The sequence below is a fragment of the Acomys russatus genome, chromosome 1 (genome assembly GCF_903995435.1).
Source record: "Acomys russatus chromosome 1, mAcoRus1.1, whole genome shotgun sequence".
Classification (NCBI taxonomy): Eukaryota; Metazoa; Chordata; class Mammalia; order Rodentia; family Muridae; genus Acomys; species Acomys russatus.
In genome coordinates, this window is record NC_067137.1 from 44302642 (window position 1) to 44326916 (window position 24275).

The window sequence follows — 24275 nt, forward strand, 5'->3', positions numbered from 1 at the left end:
TCCTTACTGTGGTGCCTGCTTGTCCTTTCCCTTCCTAGCTCTTAGCTGTGAAAACTCAGACCCAAACCCACAGAGGCCAGCAGCAGTCCACTGGCGAAGTGTCTGTCTTTGCCAGGACATCATGGCCTTTCTGTGAGGAGAGGGTGTGGGGACAGCTGCTTTCCTCCCTGGCCAAGCTTCCTGCACATTCCCAGGACTCTGTGCTCCTTTCAAACATCAGGATGCCTCTTTTTCTAGTTCTCTATGGCTGGAGATCACCAGTTGTGACCAGACAGTTAAGACAGGCTAAACCAGACAGCTATCACCTCTTCAGCTAGGAAACCTGCAAGCAGCACCAGCTACAAGAAGGTCCAAAAATAAGTGTAGTTCCTGAGGTGTCTTAATTAAGACGTACACCACAGCAATGTGCCTATGTTTTCCATCACTCTACTTTCTAATATTAAGTATACAAACTTACACTAGAGAAAATAAAAAGGCACACAGAGGCAATGTTTTAGATTTTTTTTTTTTTCATTTGTCAATAAGAAAGCAGGCAGACACTAGATTTCTATTTTGGATGTATTTGATAACTTCCCAGTTTAATTCACTTTTCTGGCATAGATCTATATAAATTTGAGGTCATTCTTCTGAACGTGCACTAAAATTACTTATGCCTGCCTGTAACTTAAAAATGTGGATAAAAGAACACTTACAAACACATACACTACTTAAGCACACTTACCTTTTTTCTTTTTTTTAAAGAGGCAAAGTGGCTCAAATAGAAACAAAGCTCAAAAAACCAAGACAAACACCAAGTAAGAATAAAAATGTTAATTTTATCACTGTCATGCCCATCTTTTATTATTTGCTTGTGTTTTAGACAGGGTGTCACTGGACAACCCACGAGGGCCTGCTGGAATTGCAATCCCATTATCACATTCAGCTTCTCCTCTTTCTAAAGTAGCTGAATGCCCTCAGTGAATCTGAGTTTAAACTCCTCCAGCGTTACATGGACGGCCACTATGGATGGAGCTATTGCCACAATAAGAGTCTAGAGTAGAGAGGTATAAGGCAAGCGAGCAGCACCCCCGGGTGCTCTCCATGCCCACACTCCAGTCAGAGCAGGGCGCCTGGGCTGGCTGGGCTCAGAGGCCGATCTGCACCTTGTAGGTCATTCTTACTGTATCGGGTTTTATTTTATTCTATATTTGCTCGTTCCACTATCTTGTCATTAGGGCAAGGTGAGAGGTTCAGTTGGTTTAAGAATGTTTATCCACACCTCAAACTGTCTTACTCAAGTATATTTATCCTTCTGAACATATGCTTAATTTTCACTTATAATGATTTGAATGATATGCAGTAAGTCACTGAAAAGACAGGTGGGAGACAGGGATAGGGACTGCCACCACCCTTGAGCATGGTGTTGGTGAGAGAGTTGCTCAATGGTGGTGGGCTGGACCAGCTACTGAGTCTTCTCCAGGAAGGCCTTGCAGCACCTAAGGCATTGCTGGTACACCACCTCGAAGTCAGAGTCATTGCCCTGCAAGGACATAAAAAGAAAACTCAACAATAGTTTATGATGACAATGTCCTCACAAGACCCCAGAACACATCCTGCCCATTTAATACCACGGAATACACCCCACCCATCACAACAGCGGCGCTAAACCTGAAGTGTACTTACATAATAGGGGTCTTCAATAATGAGCTGTTTCTGTGGATCATAGCTCCCAAGTAGCTCAATTTTAGCTTTGCAGTTTTTAACTTGATTACTTTTTCTATTCAAATCTCTGTAAAACCGAAACATGAACTTAGATTTCTGATCTATGATTTTAAGTTAAACAGGGACATCTGCTCAGGGTTTATGAAATATCCTATCAAAATACAACAGTGCAACCTGATTTGAAATGAAACAGAACACCAAGCAAACCTATGGGACTCCTGCTGCAACTGCGTCCCGCCTCGCGAATTCAGATACCCAAAATGTGCATCTTTAAGTCACACAATAATTAAGTTTTCTTCTGTGAAATGTTATTTTGATACAATGAAAAAGATACCACTTCAGATATATAAAATGCCAGGAAAGAACTTAAAAAAGCATGCATACCACATCCCAGAACAAAGGGCTAGCATAGACAAACGCAACAGAAGTAGGGCTGGGTGCAAGGGCAGCTGAGTGAGGCCAGGAGCAGGAGTGGGTGGGGCAAGAAGGCCAGTGGAAAGCACGAAGGCCAAGGTGGCAGCAGCTATGGTTCTAGGCCCTTCTATACCCCCACCATCCATCCTATGAACCTAGGGAAGTAATCTAATTCCACTCTTCTTCAATTTTGTCCTTGATAATAAAGTAAATTTACTGATGAGGGGTGTGGACGGGCAGACCACATCAGCATTAGAGTCAATCATGGCTACTTAACACCCTAGTCCATCAGTGTGAATTAACCAAAAAACATAAACCCAGTGAAGTCTGTCCTGTCAGATTTACTCTAGAGTGCAGCATTTGATGCTCCTCAGCTGTTACAGCAGGAACAGAGTCAACGCAAATCACGGTTTCACCTCTACACCTGTAGCGCCACAACCATTGGTCTCCATGAGCACTCACTGCACTAGCTGGACAGTCTCCTCTGGCAGGCACAGCTCTGTAAACAGAATCTCTGCGATAACCACTCCCCAGTCTTCCTGCCCTCCTGAGAAATTCTGTAGACTGTAATCAACCTTGTACATTAAAAACTGTAAGACAACAGACAGTCATTCTGGACAACTTGCTGGGCCTTTAAACACATCTGAGAGGACAAAATATTGTTTAAAATATGATTACTTCATAAACTGGGCACGGTAGCATTTTGCCTTTAATCCCAGCACTCAGGAGGCAGAAGCAGGTGTGGCCCTGAGTTTGAGGCCAGTCTGCTCTACCGAGTAAATTACAGGACAGAGAGGGCTACATAGAGAAACTCTCAAAAAACCAAATACACTTCCTTGACAAGACAAATTAACTCCTGACAACACCCAGCTAACCTCAAAGAAGATGATGAGCATCAAAAAGCCTCCTTATGGAGATAGCTTCAAATGTGGCAAACCAGCCACTGGGCAAAATGTCTTAGTTCCTGCCACAAACAGAATTCTGCCTAAAAATGGGCAGCTTGGATGCAGGCAGAATTGACAGCCACTCTCTGCCAAGACAGGGTAAGCAAGTCTTCAATAGCTCCTACCCTGAGAATAAGTCTGGAAGAGATATTGGGCCAGAAAGCCAAAGATGAGGCTCCAACGTTACAGAGAGAGTTGGGTGACTGTTCAGGCAGTAAAACTGTCTAAGTTAATTTGTTCATTTTGAAAGCTGCTAACCCACACTGCTGGTTCACTCAGGAATTTAAGTTTTATTCCTTCTCAAGTCTCTGAGGGGTACTGAACGCCAGATAGTACAGTTTTATAATCAAGTTTAGTTGGCTAGGGGATAAGATCATTTTAGATCAATATAAAGAAGTTAAGTTATAATGAATTTCATTCAGAAATTTAGACCCAACAAGACAGGAAAGACGTTTACTTCAAGCTGGACAAATACAAATAGCCAAACCACTATGAATGTAACATTTATAGAACTCATGATTGTCACATGGTTCTCCCTGCTGTTCGTAATTTGTTTTATACATGTGTAATAAATGTATTAAAAAATACACACACACACACACATGATTACCTCAGGTTGCTTTCATCCATGCACAGTATATAATCAAACGTGGCAAAGTCTTCTTTTGTAATCTACAATTAAGAAGTCAAAACACAGTGATTATATCCCCATAAAACAATAGTTGAAAAAACATGTAATTACATGTTAACTCATTAACTAGGTAAATTATATGTTCACTCACCAACTAAAATTTTAGCAAAATATGCAATTTAGGTTTTTATAGGTTAAAATACAATCATTGTATTGCCAAAACTTTACTGCAAAATAATTTTGTAAAGCGTTCTTTGAAAACATCAGAAATATAAAATACAGACATAAAGTTTATTGCTTGTTTTGTACAAGGTGTTTTGAAATACAGAAAATATACAATATATACATAAGGTTTATTGTTAGTCTTGGTGCCTCAGTAAAGAAATGTAATTCTGTTGACACAATGAAATGACCTTCATGCAGTCACCTCCTCTACCTTATTAGTAACTCCACTGACTGTCTTAGGTCTTGGTAACACTCCAGATCAACTAAGGAACAGATCTTTGCTCTTGTGGAGCCATCCATCCATGAAGGAGAATAAATACTCTCAAGGAAAGCAAGGCAGAGTGAGATCCAGGGCAGCAGAAAAGAGAGAGTAACTGATTTACAAAGGGTAGAAAGGTCTTTTGTATCCTTGACTGCAAATTCACAACCTAGGCTGACGTGGAGGGCAGAGCTGTTGGACTTCATCAGATGTACTTTTCCTGGCACCGAATCGTTTAAGATTGGTAAGCGCCCTTGAACGTAGCTGAACAAATTCACCTTCTAGATTTTGACTACCCAGGAAGCACCTGGGTTAAAGGAACAATTACTGTAGCCACTTGCTTGTTATTCTATTAAAAATGGAAAATTTTACCTTTTAGTATGCACCTCTATTAACTTTTAGCATAGCATTTAAATAATTACAAAGGACTGCATTGTTTTAATAACCTCAAGATTTGTAACTCATTTCAAAGATATTAAACAAATACTATAATATAAAATGTTACTTTTTTTTAAGTTATGAAAAAATCTTAGCATTAATTTTGGATATATTATAACTAATTTGTCTTAAATATATACTGCTTAATAACTCAAACCACTTAGGATTTTTGGATTTTAAAATAACTGAGAAGAGCAGCTAGAACTTCATCTCATGAAAAATGCACAGTGAAACATTTTTACACACAGGATATGGCATGTGACAAATTAATCCCATTACGAAATAATCAGAAAACCCACACAGAAACCAAGATTCTTCTTCAAGGTGATGATCATGCTCCTGAGAATACCTGGCTCACTACAGCAGTGTGACAGGAGTACAGGCACAGGAAACAGGTCACTCCCAGCTGAGTTCCTCCGCATGGGCCTCACCTGCTGACCCCAGGGAGCACACACTGCACTACCCAGAGACCTCACAAAGGCTTTAGCTCTCAAGGCATTATAGCCTAAGAGCTCTTTAATGCTCACAGCATTGAGTCCATTTCCAAACAGCCCACTCATGGGGGATTTTACCATTGTTAAAACTAAAACAAAATTATTTTTTCTTTACTACAAATGCAAATCCATTTTTTAATTAAGAAAAAAAAATTTGTTTTAGTTTTAACAATGGTAAAACCAGGGTGGGCGTGGTGGCTCATGTGTTTAATCTTAGCACTCTGGAGGCAGAGGCAGGCAGATCATTTTGAGTTCAAGGCCAGCCTGGTCCTCAAAGTGAGCCCAGACAGCTATGGCTGTTACACAACAAACAAGCAAACAAACACCAAATCCAGGACTAGAGAGTTGCAGAGGACCCATCACCCACAAGGTGGCTCACAGCTGCCTGCAATCACAGTCTCAGTGGCTGGGGCACTCTCTTCCAACCTTACACGCGCTGCACGAATGTGGTATGCACACTTTCATGCAAAACACCTATACACATAAAATAAAAATAAATAATTTTTTAAAAATTAAAAACCCATTATAGCCATGGGCTTTTTTGTTAAGACTTGTTTTTACTTGCCTATTTATTTATTTGTGTGTGTGTGTGTGTGTGTGTGTGTGTGTGTGTGTGTGTGCGCGCGCGTGCGTGCACGAATGATGGTATGCACATGTGTGAGGTGCTAGTAGAGAACACAAAGCATCTGATCATTACAAAGCAAAAGGAAAAGAAAGCACACTCGTAGGCCTGGTAGTGCAGGCTGTAATTTCAGCTCCTTGTGAATGCGGAAGCAGGAAGATCATGTTCTAGGCCAGCCCAGGCTAGAGGGAAATGCTGGGATACTTTCATACAGGCATGTATGGGGCCCCACCTAAGGTTCAATACCCAGCACTCCAAACAGGGAAAGAGAACAGTTCAGACAGGACCAGAAAGGCTTTAACAGGCCTTATTGAAAATACTAACAGTATGTTCACTTTGAATTCACAACGCTTTTGTTACCAGCACAACATGGAGCCCATGGGTACTTTAGCAAGAATGGAATGGGGGTGGGGCCACAGGAAGCCTTATTCCTGGCTGAGAGGGTAATTTTTCTTCACTGGTGCAGCCAACGGTAAGTTACTCACTATCCAATCAATAGCCCCACACCATAGGCGTACAAACAATCCTAATTAAAACTCAGTGGGATGAATGGAGACACCCACACATGCATGCATGTGTGCATGCACACACACACACACACACACACAAAAGTAGGAGAGATTTGTTGGAAAGAAGGAATCCAGGAGTGAGGAGATAAAGAAGAAAATAGAGAAGCAAATAAAACAAACATATTATCCACATGTATGAAATTGTATAAGAGTAAATTATAAAATAATAGTAACAGTATAATGTCCAAAACTCTGTAAGAAGCTAGGTAGGTTTCACCAGAAAACTACAATTACAAAAAGGTCAAGTAAAACTTAGTACAGTCTGTCTAAGACACTAAGAACTTTATAAATACGCCTCCATGGACTTTGGAAATTGCAAAATGTTTAGTCTAACATAAAACTGGCACCAGGAATTCTCTTAAGAACAGAGTGATAGGACAAAACCAAGAGAAAATGAGTGAGATAACGCAGAAGCAGAAAGACTCACATGGTATATACTCACTTATAATTGGGACTAGCCCAAAAGGCACACCCCACGAAAGTCTTCACTTACCACGAGATTGGGATAGATGTGAGGACATCCTACTGAGACTCTAGGTAAGAGAAATATAGGAGATGGGGAAATAGAAAGATCCAGAGGGTCCTAGAAATCTACAAGAAGAACATCATGATGGGTGGATTGGGGCCTGGGGGTGGGGAGTCTGCTCAAACTATTGCACTAACCAAGGACAATACAAGCAGTAAACATCAAACCCCTACTCTGATCTAGCAATGGATAGGACATTCTCCACAGTTATGTGGAGAGCTGGGACTGACATGAACTCTGGTGCTCCAAGATGAGACTTGATAGCCTACAACCATATAGTGGGGGAGGAGGTCCCCCTCAGTCATAGACCTAGGGGAGGGGAATAGGATGAAAGCGGAAGGGAGGGAGAAATGGGAGAATACAAGTGATGGGATAACAATTGAGTTGTAATCTGAATAAATTAATAAAATTAAAATTAAAAAATAAATAAAATCAAAACACTTTCAAAAAAGAGTATAAAGATTTTATGTTCATACAAGTGATGGGATAACAATTAAGTTGTAATCTGAATAAATTAATTAAAAATAAATTTAAAAAAATATTTTATGTTCAATATACATAAAAGATATCTCTCAGAAGAAAGTAAAATATGGTAAAAATAAGTCTAATTTCCCAAAAATTGATTTAAAAAACATCAAGTCACAATTCAAAAAGCATACTTTGGTCTCCCAAAGCAAAGCTGCTTAACTGTAGATCAGAAGAAAAACAAGCATCCAGAAAAAAAAAAAAAGATAGGTAATTTAGAATCAAAAGAACAGCCAAAAGGATTGATCAGATCAATTTCCCAGACAAAGTAGAGATACTATCAGCTTTTTATATATGTCTTAAAGGTAAGAGAAGATCCCCAGTGTGTTTGATGAGGTACAGGCACAGATGTTGGGCATAAAACCACCAGAACCCTGTACTCACGCACTCCACCTGCAACGGCACCGCCCACAGAACTCTCACACAGAAGCTTCTCAAATGTACAGCACAGGTAGAGCAGGTACAACGCAGCCCTTAGCCCTGGCCGGGCAAACTGCTGTTACACTCAGGAGCAACACAGAAAAGATACTACAGGGGCATGGGCTCCGCTTCTATGGCAGGGATACAGTGCAGACTTGCAGTCCTAGCACTGGGGAGGCTGAGTCAGGGCTGCCCTCAGTTTGAGGCTACCTGCTCTATGTGGTCTACACATAGACTTTGTTGACCATGACTCAACAAAGCCTGTTCTACAAAGCTAGCCCAGGACAGCCAAGGCTACACAGAGAAACCCTGGTTCAGAAAACCAAAAGAAGAAAGAGAAGGAGAGGGGGGGGAGGGGGGGAGAGGAGAGAGAACTAGCACCAAAACAGTATGCCATATATTAAGCCTAGGTTTACATACTAGGAAAATACATTTTTAAGAACTGGACTAGAATAGACTAGAATAGTTATTTACGCAGTATGGTAACTAGTAAAGAGAAAGAACCTGTAAACATAAGCAGATGCATGATATTGATGTATGAAATATTCTTTATTAGTGCTTTCAAACTGAAAAATCAAAGAATTAAAAACAATGGTTGAGAATTTTTTTCTTTAAAACAAAGGAAAAAGAAACAAACAAGAAGATTCTATGGAAATCCTACTTCTAAGGCTGATCATTAAAACTGCTCTGGAGTGAGCTTCTGGCTTTGCTTTTCAAGGCCTATGAATTCAAAATCATCCACTTGCTTTTGTTATACACTCAAGAGCATGAAAAAAATGGTATGTCATACAGTCAACACTCCCCAGACACTGGCAGTTGGCCAAGTAGAAAAAGCCTGAACTGACTCAAATGAGCAAATGATGCAAGATCCTTCCTCTGCTGCCTAACAGGAAGTGCACTAAAAAACAGTCAATGAACTAATTAATTAAAGTAGGGAACTCAAAGACATATAGCTGCCATCTTCTGAAAATACAGATGCCAAACTATCTTCAACTGTCACTGAAGTGATTGTTCCTTTTTCCATAGTCTTCAAGACAGACAAGTAAGTGTTCAGAACAACACCAGAGTTCTCCTATCTTTTTAAGGTACTTCAAAGTAGGAAAGAGGTTTGAAAGCACCAACAAACCAAAGCAAGTCTGACACGGTAACATAATAAAGACACAACTGCGGTCTAGCTCACAGCCAAGACCACCTCACTGTGCTTTAAGCCTTTCAGCAAGTTACCCAGGGTCATCCAAATCTTCCAAAACCATATAGGTCGCAAGTTAGTGCACCCTAAGCAAATACACTCAGCCACACACTGGGTGGTCAGTCTCTCGAGCTATGCGATTCTATGTAGTAGAAATTAAACAAGATCTTTTCTACCTGTCTTGCCTTATGGGCTGTGCTAATGCCATGATTTCTTAGGCAGCTGACAGCTCTTGAGTCTGGGGGCCGGCCCACGTTCCAGTCGGAAACGGCGCTGCTGTCAATGGCCCACTGTAACACAAAACATACGTCAAGTTCTAGTACGGTACCTGTCGTGCAACGTGATTCATAGGGATGCCATGTTTTCTCATGCAGCTCTGCCCTCGATAGTCAGGAGGGTTCCCCACTTCATAGGTGGATGTAGCCGCACTGTCTATCCTCCACTGCAGGAGAGAAAAAGAGTTTTTCTGGCATCTTGTTGCCCAGGGGTATTCAGCCTGGACTCTTTCCATTATTGAATAGTACTCACATTGTCTGAAACACTTTCATCAGCTACCAATTTTCTGAAAACTGCTTCTGCAATGGGTGACCGGCAAATGTTCCCTTAAAAAAAGAGGGAGAAGGCACACAGAGGTTGTTAGTTGTGGCAGAAAAGTAAATACCAACTCCTGGCCTAAAGAGTGGGTGGACCATTCCCAGAGTGGATGCCCGGTGGTTGCATCCAAGGTTGGCAAGGCAGTACGGTTAATCAAACCAGGTTCAGGGCCCTGACACAATGGCCAAGTAATTAGAGCTCAAGAAAGCAAATAAAACCCAAATCAATTTTCACTAGCAATGACCCAAAACCAAGTCTTGAAATCAATAAAGTAAGCTGCAATCAGCTTAGTTTAAAAAATGAAACACAATCAAAGAGAAATATGTATTTTCAAATATACCATACATAATGAAGATTAATAATACTTCAAAACAAAACACCGGACAGTTCAACACAAACTTTACTGAGCAACCAGTGCAAAGCTCTGTCCCAAGAAGACTGTGGTCCCCAAGAGTTAGCCAGTTAGAGGAGCAGGAAGAGGTTTCTCTTGACTACCCCAACTTCTCACATTCATAACTAGCTTCAGAGCCCCATACTAGTCGGCTGCAAATCTGCCTGCCCTCCCCGTGCCTCTCAGGGTTAATGATTCCTTAGAGCAACCACAGAATTCAGGAGAGTGATACAGCTGTGACCCATAAGAAGATTAGAGACAGCTGCAAGAAGGGAGAACTCATTTTGGGGGTCCCAATCTTGTCCTTGGAGACACCTAACCCTCCTGTCATTGGCTGACAACATGCTAGGAGTACTAGCAACAAGCCACAAAGTTCAACTTAGAACTGCTATTCCGAGCTCCTAGTTAAATGGGAGAGGATAATGACTCAGGACCCAACTGAGTCCCCAAACAGCATAAACTATGGAGCCTCAAGGTGTTAACAAATGCTCCATCACTCCAAAAAAACAGCAGAGAAAGCAAAGATGACTTCCTAAGAACCAATTTCCTTACTACACTAAGAAAGACAAAAGACTTACCTTAGAGTTACAAGCAGGTCGACAATGAGGCAGGCTCACAGACTGAGAACACACACAATAACTGCTGAAAAACAAGTGTCGTAACAGTACAAGACCAGAGAGACAAATAAGACGCCAGAGAATCTAAGCTTCAGCTGATGTCCACAGGATAAGAAGTTTAAATGGCATTGTGGGAGGACCTAGAGGTAGAACAAGCAGGATGCACAGATGCATCTGTACTGGTCCAGACACAGAAGACAAGGAGGATGAACTGAGGGGCCTGGGACACAGAAGCCTAATCCCATGCCAAGTCTGTGCTTGGTGCAGCAGGTAGAACAACCTGAGAGTTCTGGCATTGTAGCTTATCAAACACACTTACTTTGTATGCCTACTACTTCTGAGTTGAGTACTGTGGTATGCCTGCACATAGAAAGCTGTTTAAGACACAATTTCTTCTTACAAGGTGGGAAGTTCAGAAGACCTCAAGATGGAAGACAGTGATACTCTGTGAAGTTACATGAAAAAGCAAAAAAGTCTAAGGTATGAAGGAACAACTCCTTTCCTAACCTATCCTTACATCAGCCCAGATACTCTAATAAGGCAGGCTTATAAGAAAAAAACATAGATTTATTAGGTTTATCTGACATGAAAACCTCCAGATTGAAGGGCCAAAGAGTTGGAAAAAAACAGTCCCACTTCCCATTTGTTAAACTAGCATTAGCTTAGCTGGTTTTATGACTAAGTCTGTCTGATAAGCATGAATAGTTATATGGACCTGTGACTGATCAGAGCAGCACTTCCTCATGAAACCAATGCAGGGAGACCTGCGCTGTGTGGGGGTCCTCCTAGTGCAGGATCAGTGGCACACAGCTCTCTAATGGAGAAGGGGGAATAGTATTGCTAGGTTTCAGGACACTTAAAGGAAACTGGAGGAATCATAGATTCTCTGTCCTATCTAGGGGAGTTCTGCTTGGCTTCAGGGGGCAAGAGGCAGGAAGGCAGGAGGTAAGAGAAACTTTGTTCAAGGTACAGAGCAAGACAAAACATTGTATTTGGGAGTATCACATAGCCCCAACATTAAGAATAAAATTAAGCAAACAAGGAAGCAACTGTACATGAGAGGCCAAAATCTCCTGCCTTTTGACATACAATTAGACATTCTGAGATGCGATGAAACACAGATAATCTGGTCTCTGGACCAGTTCCTGCCCTGATTGTGGCATATTCTGTATCTATAAAACTAAGTATTTGGCTTCTTTATTTTTTTTTAATAGCAATAAACAGTCTTATCAATTAATCATTAACGGTAAGGCAGGAATTCATTTTGAATGTCCTCCATATGCTAGTCCTGGTTGTGAAGGTTTTCCTCTCCACATTCTAATTTGAATTTTCTATGTATATGTGTGGATGCACAGGCAAGCATGCAGGTACACAGAGAGGACAGGGGGGAGCAGGGACCAGAGGTTTGATCTTCCACAAAACCTGGAAACTTACACATGACTTCATTTCTCCTCAACCACAATGGCTGGAGCTAAGACCACACCTGCATTTGTTGGGTCTCACATCTAGCTTAGCAGCAAAAAGCTCCTCTCATAATCTTGCAAAAAAGGAGCTCTTCTTAACCAGTAGCCCCACTGCTGACAAACCGCTGGTGCTTCTATACACTCTGACAGTCCGATAAACAGTTCTGAAGGAATAAAACATTTACACTTCCAACACAGCAGCTTTTGCTGTACTCCAAATGGGCTCTGGGTAGAACGCATCTATACCATCGTCAAACTTCCCTGGACTAGCAACTTACCGCCTGACTAGCACGCATCTGCCTGCGGAGGATCATGCCCGCTTCTCCCAGGGCCTCCCGGGGCCTAATCTCCACACTGCAGATGGGACAAATTACATCCCTCCCCATTTCTGCTCCAAACCTTCCACGGTTTATCTCACTCAGAGTAAAGCCAAGTCCTCACACAGTCTCCCATGAACTATACTCCCAACAGGGGGCCATAAGTGATCACTCATGGCCTACCAAGTTTCATACAGCCCAGAAGGTTAACAAAATTTTTAGTTTTAAATCATTAAAAACAGAGGAAATGCAGAAACTCTTTTGATATGAGAAAACTGGATCAGGTCCCAGGGTTGGTATCTAAGTACAAGTTCTACTGAACATAACCAAGCTTGATTACTTATGGGCCATCTACGGCTACACTGAGTTTCTACCTTACAAAGTTCAAGGATTCCCTCCAGCTCTTTACAAGGAATGCAGACCCCTGACCTGAAGTATCCACCGTACATATGTATTTAGAATGATACAAGTTTAGTACTCACAGGCAAAGAAGTCTTGGCCATGAAAGGCTGCCTGGTCTCCATACCCAGGTATAATGACTTCTGTGATTACAACTTTGACCTGAAAACCACATGCCCTGTCTTCTGGGCCAGGACACATCGGCCTCCTGCCCACCTTCAAGTCTCTGCTCACTGGTCACTTTCAAGTGAGTCTTGACTATAAACTGTACCCTGCTCCCACTTGGTTTCTGCTCTTACTAAATGCTCTGTACCACCCGAGTGCAGCCACTGGTGTTCCTTGACTGAAGATGACTGACAGAGTACGGGCTTCGGAAAGGCTGGGACTTCATCCCACTATATGTATCCCCATATGTTTACCATATATGTCGTTCACCACTATATGTATCTCCAGTGGCAAAAACAAAATCCTGAGTTATACTGAAGACAAATATATGCAAGCCTGCACTTCCTCTTAAAAGGCATGCCAGTACAACGTGTCAGCATAGTTAACTGTAATAAGAAGAAAGACCCACGGGGTACCAATAGGTTCCAGTGTTTAACGAATGTGTTGTTTCCAGCAGTCAGCCTTCAATAAAGACCTTAATGCCTACTATCAACATGAAATGAGGCCACACTTTTACTTTTCTCTTCATAGAAATTACTAGTACAGATACCTTGTGAATAGCACACACTACAGTGTACTCAAAGTGGAAAGATAAAGAAACATAAGCTATTACCAGCAAGAAAGACAACTCTTGCTAGAAACTCGACAAGCTATCATATAAAAATGAAATTTATGGAATAAAATATCTCTATAGGGGGGTAAAAGGAAGTGACTAATTATCTGGGGAAGAAAAGACATGTGTCTTTCATGAATTTGCAAAATATAAGGCTTTTCAAGCAAAAGCCAACATGGTACCCAGTGACGGTAACCCCACCATCAGAGTAGGAAACACCTTCAGAGCAGTCCAGCAACTGTCCCCACTGGTGGGTGGGGAGGATAAAGGGGGGTACACAGAAAAACTCTTGGCAGATTTCTATCCTAAAAAGGAGTGCTATTCTGTAGGAAATGCAGAGGGTAAAAGGCCTCACTAACTAGACTGCTGGCAAGTTAGGTCTTCCCCCTCAGGGTGGAGGCCCTGAGGCAAAAACTCTGAAAAAAAAAAAAAAATCAAGACATGATGTAAAGGAGAATCAGTTTTGAAGTTCTGAGAATGAAAATTCTGAACCAGAGGGTATTTGAAAGAGTAGTCCTCTTAAAAAAAAAACAAAAACAAAAAAAAACCAAAAAACAAAAAAAAAAACATTTTTTCATGTAGCAAAATGGAGTGATTGTACCAAGGATTGAAAACTGAGGTTTCAAAGACCTAAAGAAGAGAGGCCACCAGCTGAGAGCCACAACTACTGTGACCCAAAGATGACATGAAACAAACTTGCCTGTGACACTCCTGTCACAGAATGTTCTTCCTGCAGCCCAGGCCCAATTTGATACAATGGCCAGATTATCCATAACTAGCCATTGTAATAGAAAGGACCAGTTTAGACAGTCACTCTAGAGATACGAAGCCACCTGGACCAGTTGGCAAGCGACAGGGTTTGGAGGAGGAAAACAAGTTAGATGAGGGAGATGTCTGGGGGATTGGGCAGGGCAATGCTTTATCTTCATGTGACCTTAACTGATTAGAAAAACACAGCTCTCAAGCCCGCCATTGTGGCACAGGCCTTTAATCCCAGCACTTAGGATCACTGTGAGTTTGAGGCCATTGTGATCTACAAAGCGAGTCTGGGACAGTTAGGGTGCCACAGAGAAACCGTGTCCTGAAAAACAAAAACAAAAAAACAAAACAAAACAAAAACAAAGCAAAGAAAAAAAGAAAAACACAACCCTCAGTATGTTGGTGATGGCATATCCTGAGAGGATTTGATCCTAACCACTGGGCCCTAGTCACTGGTTAAACCCATTAGACTCACATTATGATGAGCTTACTGGGAAGTGATGAAAAGCAGACAGCGTGGGACCTAGCAGAAAAAAAGTACATCATGGGTGCATGTTCTTGGGGCTGAGGTTTATCTAGCTCTCTACCACCACGTCCACCATTCTGTGCTTCCCCTCCCCACATGGAGTGAGCAGTCTCTGACTGTGCCCTGGGCACCCAGGTGACCAAGCCCAGAATCAACGATTACTAAAGCAAAACAAAACAAAACGGAGTCAAGACAAACCTGTTCTCTCCTAACGTTGTTTTGGTTAGATAATTTAGACAGGTGGTGGGCGACACAGACGTAAGGGAGGAGGAGCACCTAAGAGGGCCACAGGCTTGGGACAAATATTTGTGGAGAAAGGGCAGTTGAGACAGTGCCATGGGCTTGGGAAGGGCAGGAAGGGGTTGCAGGGACATAATCTGGGACGAAACTACACCGGTCTTAGGTTCAGAGGAGTGCCCCAGGGTGGGGGATGGGCATGGAAAAAGCCAGGCGAATGAGTAAGTTCGTGGGCGCGAGCCCAGCCAAGGCCTTCGGTCTCTGCTTCCCTCCGCCCAGTGTTCTCGTTCGGAAGCTTAACACAGGGAGCACGTCAGGGTCCCAAAGAAAAGCAGACTCTTAAGTCGGCGTATCCTTACCGAGACATACGAACAGCACTGACTTGGACTCAACCTCTGCCATCTTACCGTGCAGCTTCTGGCGCCCAGAAACCGCGTAGGGACGTGGCGCATGCGTACTGCGAAGGCGCTGCACGGAAACCTGCGCAGTCTGGGGCCCGACGTTCGCGCGCCGCGGGGCGGGGCCAGAAGGCTCCTGGAAGGCTGGAGTGCAGAGCGGGGACCGGCCACTGGGTCTGGAGCCCAGGAGTTCTCGAGGAGCTCTGGTCTCATGCCTAAGGAGGGAAGGCGGAGTGACCTTGGGACGTCCCCCTCCAGCCCCCCAGAGCAGGGCCTGGTGGCACGCTGCTGAGCCAGGACGGCCAATGAGCTCAGGGACAGCGGCTTGCGGACCCTTCTAGGGCGGTGCTCCGAGCTACTGCCCTCCCCGCGCTAAGTCTTCTCGATCGCGCCGCTGCATCAGCAGTGTGTTTTCCCGATTAAAAAGAGGCGGTGGTTTAGAGGGCTCCAAAGGAATGAGGCGGGTGGACGCAATCGAGCTATGTTCTGAACAAGGGTATAGGACTAGGGATTGCACCGGCGACAGCAGGGCGCACACCTGTGCCCTCACCTGGGTCAGGTGTGTGTCCGTGGGCGGGTCCCGTCAGGGAGGCGTGCCAAGGAGAACGCCTTCCTCTTCCTGGGTCTGTGTGAGGAGCTGGGGCGCCGAGCGGAGCGGCGAGCATCAGTGAGTAAGGGTCTGATGGGCTGGGGGGCGCGTCAATACTGAGGCCGCTCTTCCTCTCTCGTAGGGCATTGTGAAAGAGACTGACAGAAACAGTCAAGTCCCTGGGTTTGTCTCTGCATTTCCACCAAGTTTTTCCCCCCACCAAATTCTTACTTCACGGATCCTTTTGCAAATCCTCAGAGCTCAAGAGTAGTTTCTCTACACTCTTGGCCATAAAGGTTCTGGTGGACTGTGAACCACAGTCGTTCTAGATCCTTTCAGAAAAGCTCCTCCCTACATTTTCAGTTTTGAAGACTGACTTTCATTTCGTTATTTTTCTAATATCTGATATTTTACTGTCTTCTGCTTTCAAAATGTTTTTTGAGAAATGGCACAGATGGGGGAGAGCTGTGCCTTTGGTGCTGAGCCAGGGATTTGTGTAAGGCTTTTGTGGGAATGGGGTCTCTAGGAAGAGATACCCCTCTAGGCAAGGCGGGCTCATGGGTTTTGGGGCATCCAGAGGAAGAGGTGTCAGGTCTTTCACACAGGGCCTTCAACCTTACAAAGCGGTGTGGGGATGGAGAATGCTCTCAGAGCTGCACCTCCGGATAGAGTGCCTGTATGATCCTTTATTAGTGATCTGAATTGGTCCCCTGACAATCAGAAGCAGGTTTCTCTACTGCCAAAATGCGCCATCCTCATCTCGTTTCAGTAAGTGTACCATTGCCCTGCTAAGACAGAGCAGGGAAGAACAACTTGAAGGAACAACCTCCCTCCACAGGAAGCAATGCCCCGCCCTGGGGCAGACGCCTTGCCCTGTTCCGTGTTTACCAAGTGAACAGGTTCTGGATTCCTGCTGGCCCGGGTGCTTCCTTGAGATATGAGGAAATGTTTAAAGTCATAATGAGTTGGTAAACCTGTACACGAAGTTTAGAGAGTAACAGGGCTGGCGTTAAGGTGCTGTTTTACTCCACTCTGCAGCCTGTTACTGAAATACCATAGCAGCCTCTGGCTGTTTGCAAATTGCGATGGTGGAGGTTTAAGAAACAAGTTTACTGCATCTTAATTAAGGAGAATTGGTTACTGGCTCACTATGTTCAGTTTCTGTGAAATGAGTCAAAACTGTCCTTCCTCATTTTTAACCTTACAAAAAGTTTTTTCTTTTTAAAACTCTGGTACATTTATAGTTTTTAATTTTTATTCCTACACTATGACTACTAAGCGTCCTTGTCTATTTACTCATTTGCAAATGACGTTGCAAAATGACAGGATTCTTTACCAGTTAAGGCCTAAACACACTAATTATTTTCCTTTTTAAAAAGACATATTCAGACAAGCATGCATCTGTGATCTTGTCCTAATCCAACATTTTCCCTGAATTTCTCTGGGAGGCAGGTACAAGGTAAAGATTTTTTTTTCTGTCAGTTACTTGCAGAACTGACCCCCATCTACAGTCAGGTGGGGGGGGGGAAGAGGGGAGCAGTGCTGGGGTTCACATGGATGATTTGCTTGTACACTTTGTTTAAGGAGGTCAGTAGTCTGACCAGGAACAGTGATTCTGACTCACCCATGTGACAAACTTGGTCTCCTTAAGACAAAGTAGTTAAAGCTCAAGCCCCAGAAGGATTCCGCTGATCTACAAACAGAGATGTCAACGGAGTGTTTACATCTGTGCTTCTCAGGAAAGGCAGCATTCCAGAGCCTCTTGAGAGGCCTAACTTTTTGCTTTTTTGGCTTGTTTGGTTTTGGGTTTTGGTTAAGGTTTTATTCTTCTAACTACTGTATAAACTTAGTTGTGTTCTTATTTCTTTGATTTCTAATGGAGGGTTTTTTTTTAATCAAATTAGCAAATTAACCTTGTAAATTAAAATTTTAAGACATGGGTTAATACAACATGAAATTTTAGAAAGCCATTTCTAGGTGTACTGTTCACATGTGTAACCTCTTTATGTTTCTGTTGATTTTTTATTTGTTTGCTTAAGAGCTTTAATGTTTTTGATAGTTGGTTGTTGATGACATTAATTTAGGATCCAGTACTCTAATAGAAAGAGAAGTCGGGCGGGGGTCCTTTGAACTCTGAGCTTTTGATCTTGACCCTGGTTCTAGTTTAGAAGTAGTCATCACCTTTCTCATTCCAGTGGAAAGTTATTCAGAATAAGATGTGAATGACACCCTTTGGCCCACTAGTCTGAGTTATTAACAAATTGTCAATATATAAAATAGTTTCCAGATCTTAAGTTCACTGAAACTGTGAAGTTTACAAAACAAAAAGTTTCTTCTCAATTTTTTATAAACTCTTCTTAATATACTGATAGTATGTTACTATTTTAAAGAACAGAAATTTTCAAATATTTTAGTTGCTTCTTAAAACAAAACAACAACAACAAAAAAAAAACATTGCTTGGGTTGAGATTTTTGTAGTCACTTTACTCCTCAGTAAAGAAACCGTGTAGTTTGCTTGGCTCCGCATTGGGTGGTTTGAGGCTTTTGTGAGTATTCAGATCCTGATTGTGATGTGAAGTAGAGGCATTGTGGTCCACAGAGCCATTGACCAGGAAACCCATATCCATGGTTTGTTGTCAATATAGCAAAATCAAGGAAAAGTTAGAAGCTCAGGGTACAGAGCAGAGGACAGGAAGTGGGGTCTGTGTCCAAACTTGCAGTTTACACGTGTTCTAACAGAAATTTACTCCCTATAACTGAGCAGGTGTGTGCTCTTGCAGGAAGCTTTACAGAATCCAGCCCACTCTGATAAAAAGCATCTCAAGGGAGGAAAAGGTCTCATCAGTTTACAAGTCCAGGTTCCCATCCATTATAGGAGAGAAGTCAGTGTCAAGACCTTGAAGCAGCAGTTACATCATATCTATAGTCAAGAGTAGAGTAAAACAAATACACGAAATCTTGTTTACTTGGTTTTTCAGTAGCTTTCTTCTCTCTTAGTGTTCAGGGGGCCCTCCCTGGAGAATGGTGCCACCCATTTCGGCTAAGTAAAGGCAGTTCCCCACAGACGTGCCCACAGGACAACCTGACCTAGATAATTCCTTCTTAAAGCTGTCTTCCCACGTGGTTCTGGTTTGTATCGAGTTGAAAGTTAAAGCTAACGAGCACACTAACCTATGCTAGAGCTGTTGGAGGTGCACAGAGCTTAGCAAGAGCAAGGCAGAAATTAGTCCAAGCCAAGTCTCCAAGGTACAGGATCTGGAAGAATATCAGTTCAAGGAGACTTGATTGAAATTCCCATGCTAGTGAATATGCCAAACTGAGACCATGGGGACAGTGAGGGGAGCTTTGCCCATCTTTCCTGTTGCTCATCCACCAAATGGTCAGATGATAAGTAGATGGATTTTGCTGCATCATGGGTGAGGATGCAGCTACAAAACAGGGATGTCAAAAGTGCTCATGGACTTAAAAGATGGCATGAATATCACCAGGACAGAAAGGGAGGTGCGGAGAAATAAACAGAATAGTTGAAGCTGAAAGCATAACATTTTGAGGGAAGAAAAATAAGACCATGAACTTGAAATAACAATAACCAAAATGTAGAAAGAAGCAAAGGATAGTGGGAGATGAGAGAAAAGGACCAAACCCTCAGTGATGCACTTGGAGGAAAAGAATCAAGTAAACAAATACTGTATTTTCCAGCGTATAAGACTTTTTAACCCTCCCCCTGAAAAATCCATGTCAAAGTTGAAGTGGAGGGAGGTCATCTTATACAGTAGGTACTTACCTGCAGCTTGCTTCGTATGTCTGTCTAATATAATGGGGGGGGGGTGCCGTGGCCAATACCACGCTCTGTGCTCTGTGCAGGGAGTATGAAGCAGGGAGAAGCAAACTGCACACATCTTCCGGAACCTCGGGAGAACATGAGGCATGGATTGGCTCCCCACCAGAACCTACCCATTCGACTCAGAAGGCTGACTTGAGTGTGGATCGCACTTTAAAGGGGCAGTTTAGGCTGGCACTGGCTATCTGCCCACATTTAATAAAGCACCTGGGTGTCTGTGCCCTGCCTGCAAATAGACACACACCTGAGTCTGCTGCACAGGGTTTGCACTGGAAATGGGGTAGTCGGCAACTATATTCCAAATTCTATATTTTAATTGGAAAAATTGGGGGTCGTCTTGGTAGATAGGGAATTTGTACACCAAGATAGGAGAGAAATTTTTAAATATATTATAGGAAATGATACCCCATGATTTGGGAAGACACCACTGAGAAAATGGTCGGGTAAACCATTTGAAAAATATTCAAGATATGTATGTGTGTATGTGTGTGTGCATATATATACCTATATGTACACATATATATGAAAATGCATATTTATACTTGAGAGATATCCATGATTTATAAGTGTAATTTACAAAAACAAGACAGTGCACATTTTTATATGGGCAAAATGTTTTACAGACACCTTAGCAAGTAGAAATAAGCACTTTGGCCAGGGAAGCAAGTAGGCCAACTACAGATCTTTACCCTCCCTCTGCTTCTCCAAATACAATCCTGCTGATCTGCAGCAGACCACCTGTTGCATCCTCCCTTCCCCCACTACACCTCTCTCTTAAAAATCTTCCACTCCTAACCACCCCCACCCACCCACTTGTGGCCTCCAAGTTCAGAAGACACTCCCTGGGAATCCACAGGCCACTCCTGCCAATGAAGGGGTATGCTGGCTGCAGAACCTCAGTTCTCCCTCTGCTCTTCCAAATCTAATTCTTCTATTTCATCCCAGCTCTACAACAGAAAACCTGTTGCAACCTCCCTTCCCCACTGCCTCCATTTCCAGTGGTTCAAGCAGATCTTCCTCTCCAAACTGCCCTGCCACACACTCATTGCTTTGTTGTAGCCCCCAACCTCAGAACGCCTTTCTGGGAATTTATGGGCCACTATGACCAGGGAAGCAAGTAGGCTAACAGCAGATCTTCACCTCTCCCTCCATTCCTCTATGTCCAATTCCCAGTCTCATCCTTAGCCTTGTAACAGACCTTCTACTGTGGTCTCTCCTCACTCTGTCCCCATTCCCAGGTGACTAAACAGATCCTGGTGGAACACCCTGCTTTCCTTCTTCATGGTGGTTCTCTTCAGTCACCCCCCCCCCAAGTCCAGCACTATTCCTAAGTGTCAGCTTCCAGATACACATTTTACCTAGAACGCCCAGTGGCCATACCCATTAGTATACTAGAAAAAAATTCATATCAGGCAACACACAACCACCACACTCTACTAAGAACTAGAGAGGAAACAAAAACCAAGAAACAAAACACCTACCCAACAAAGAAAAGACAAGATATCAGCACCTCGAATTATAATCTTCCCAAATCTCAGATGCCTTATGTCCATGTAAAAACATAATAACATGTAGGACAACACATCTCCACTAGAGCCCAGCAACTCTATCACAGCAGGCTCTGAGAATTCCAACATAGCTGAAGCACAAGAAAAAGACCTTTAAAAAAAAAAAAAAAAAAAAAAAAAAAAAGAAAAAGACCTTTAAGCAACATTTACAAATATGAGATCCTTAAAAAGGAAATTAATAAATCCCTTAATGAAATTTATGAAAATACAAACAATAGAAGGAGATGAATAAAACTGTTCAAGACTTGTACGTAGAAATAGAATAAATAAGGAAAAACCAAACTGAGGAAAATCTAGAAATGAAAAATTTAGAAACTTGAATAGGAACTACAGAGGCAAGTATCACTAACAGAATACAAAAAATTGAAGACAGAATTTCAGGCATTAAAGATAGAATAGAAGAAATGGATGCATCAGTGAAAGAAAATGTTAAATCTAAGAACAAACATACAACAACAACAATAAAACACCTGAAAAAGAACATCCAGGAAATCTGGGACACTATGAAAATTCCAAATGTAAGAATAATAGGAATAGAGGAAGTAGAAGAAACCCAAGTCAAAGGCACAGAAAATATTATCATCAAAATCATAGAAGAAAACTACACTGACCTAAAGAAGGAGATGCTTAGCAAGGTACAAAAACCATACAGAACATCAAACAAAATGGACTAGAAAAGAAAGTCCCCTCAGTATATAATAATCAAAACACTAAACATACAGAACAAAGAATATCAAAAACTGCAAAGGAAAATGGCCATATAAGGGCGGACCTATTAAAATTACATCTGACTTTGCAAGGGAGACTCTAAAAACCAGAAGGGCATGGACAAGTGTTGCAGACTCTAAGAGACATCTGCTATCAGCCCAGACAACTATACCAAGCAAAATGTTCGGTCACCTTAGATGATTTACATTCCATGATAAAAGAAATTTTAAGCACTGTCTATATATGAAGGTTCTAGAAAGAAAACTCCAACCTAAAGGTTAACTACACCCACTGGGGGAAAAACACAGGAAATAAATCATTTCAGAGCAGCCTTCAAAAGAAAGAAACACACACACACACACGGAATCAATAATCTCTGGTCATTGGTATCTCAGCATCACTAAAACAGGATCCATTCTGCTGCTGCATCCAAGAGACACTGACATCAAGGATAGGCATCACTTCAGGGTTAAACGATGGAAAAGTTTATGCCAAACGCTAAGAACCAAATTACTAAGGAGCAAACTGGTGTGGGCATTTTAGTATCTAATAAAACAGACTACAAGTCAAAATCTACTCAAAAGAGATGGGAGAGGACATTTAATACTCAACAAAGGAAAAATCTACCAAGATAGCATTTCAGTTCTTAACATCTATGCCCAAACACAAGGACACCCACTTTGTAAAAGAAACACTAGGACAGCTTAAATCACATATTGACCCTCACACGCCGATAGTAGAAGAGTAGAAGAGTTCAATGGCCTACTCTCCCTGATGGACAGGTCATACAGACAAAAACTAGACAGAGAAATACCGGAGCTGACCTTATAAGCCAAATGAACCTAACAGATATTGCAGAACGTTTCACCCAAATACAACAGAATATATCTTCTTAGCACTTCATCAAACTTTCTCCAGAATTGGCCATATACTCAGATACAAAGCAAGTGTCAATGGATACAGAAAATCCTATCAGACCACCACAGATTAAAGCCGGATATCAACAACAGAAACAAGAGAAAGACTACAAACTCATGGAAACTAAACAGCTCACTACTAACTGAAAAATAGGCCAAGGCAGTAATTAAAGACTTTCTAGACTCAGATGAAAATGAATACACAATATACCGAAACTCTTGGAGCACAATGAAGGTTGTTGTAAGGGGAAAGGTCATAGCACTAAGTGCCTACATAAAATAATTAGAGCAAGCTCATACTAGCAACTTAATATAACACCTGAAAGCTCTAGAACAAAAAAAGCAAAACAAAACAAAAAATCACACCCAAAAGGAGTAAAACATAAGAAATAATCAAATTCAGGGTGAAATTAATAAAATAGAAACAAAGAAAACAATACAAAAAAAGAGAAAAACAGAGTTGATTCTTTAAGAAAATTAATAAGATTGGCCAATCCTTATCCAAATTAACTAAAAGGTGGAGAGGGAATATCAAGACTAACAAAATTAGAAATGAAAAAGGGGACATAATAACAGATGCCAAGGAAATCCAGGAAATTATAAGGTCATTCTTTTAAAAAATCACCTGAACTTCACTGAATTGGAAAAACCTAATCAAAATGGATACTTTTCTTGATATATACTACTTACCAAAGTTAAATTATGATCAGATAAGCAATTTAGTAGACCTATAGCCCACAGTGATATTAATAGAAACAGTCATTAAAAAGTCTCCCAACCAAAAAAGGTGGAGAGGAGCCAGGACCTTGTTTTAGCACAGAATTCTACCAAACATTCAAAGAAGAGTTGATCCCAGTACCCCTTAAATTATTCCACTAAGTAGAAATAGAAAGAACATTGCCTAATTCATCATAGGAGGCCATAGTTACCCCGATACCCAAACCACATAAAGACCCAACAAAGAAAGAGAATTACAGACCAGTTTTCCTTAAAAACATAGATGTAAAAATTCTTAGTAAAATACTTGCAAGCAAAATCCAAGAAGGCAGAAAGATAATCATCCACCATGATCAAATAGGTTTCATCCCAGAGGTGCAGGGATGGTTCAACATGCATAAATTGATAAATGTAATTTACCAGCTCAAATTAATGTCACAAGCTGGAAGAAACAAACCTCATGATAATATCATTTGGTGCAGAAGGGGCTTTGACAAAT

At 41.9% G+C, this 24275-nt stretch overlaps 2 protein-coding genes across 3 annotated transcripts in view; one reads left to right on the forward strand and one right to left on the reverse strand.

Moving 5' to 3' along the window:
• Positions 1-1130: 1130 nt before the first annotated feature.
• Acp1 (acid phosphatase 1) lies at positions 1131-15523 on the reverse strand. 2 transcript variants are annotated; one of them, XM_051144540.1, is made up of 6 exons: positions 15398-15523; positions 9486-9559; positions 9134-9247; positions 3670-3731; positions 1663-1768; positions 1131-1519 (listed from the first exon to the last, which is right to left on the reverse strand). In XM_051144540.1, the coding sequence occupies exons 1-6, from the start codon at positions 15438-15440 to the stop codon at positions 1442-1444; spliced, it is 477 nt and encodes a 158-aa protein (XP_051000497.1). In that variant the 5' UTR covers positions 15441-15523; the 3' UTR covers positions 1131-1441. The 2 variants fall into 2 exon arrangements, with proteins under 2 accessions (XP_051000497.1, XP_051000490.1); XM_051144533.1 differs by lacking the exon at positions 9134-9247 and adding an exon at positions 9286-9399 and having other exon boundaries at positions 1135-1519.
• A 474-nt stretch (positions 15524-15997) lies between these two features.
• Positions 15998-24275, forward strand: part of Sh3yl1 (SH3 and SYLF domain containing 1) — a 36032-nt gene continuing 27754 nt past the window's right edge. Inside the window, exon 1 of the mRNA XM_051144553.1 lies at positions 15998-16103. Within this exon, the coding sequence (XP_051000510.1) occupies position 16103 (1 nt within the window). The 5' untranslated portion in view covers positions 15998-16102. The remainder of the gene's footprint in view (positions 16104-24275) is intronic.

Bases quoted from the DNA above. Each gene is read 5' to 3' on its own strand.
- Acp1 (XM_051144540.1), bottom strand. From the start codon at position 15,440: ATGGCAGAGGTTGAGTCCAAGTCAGTGCTGTTCGTATGTCTCG. The intron at 9,560-15,397 runs GTAAGGATACGC...TCTTTTTTTAAG, and splicing joins AGTGCTGTTCGTATGTCTCG to GGAACATTTGCCGGTCACCC. The intron at 1,520-1,662 runs GTAAGTACACTT...ATGTCCTTGCAG, and splicing joins TTATTGAAGACCCCTATTAT to GGCAATGACTCTGACTTCGA.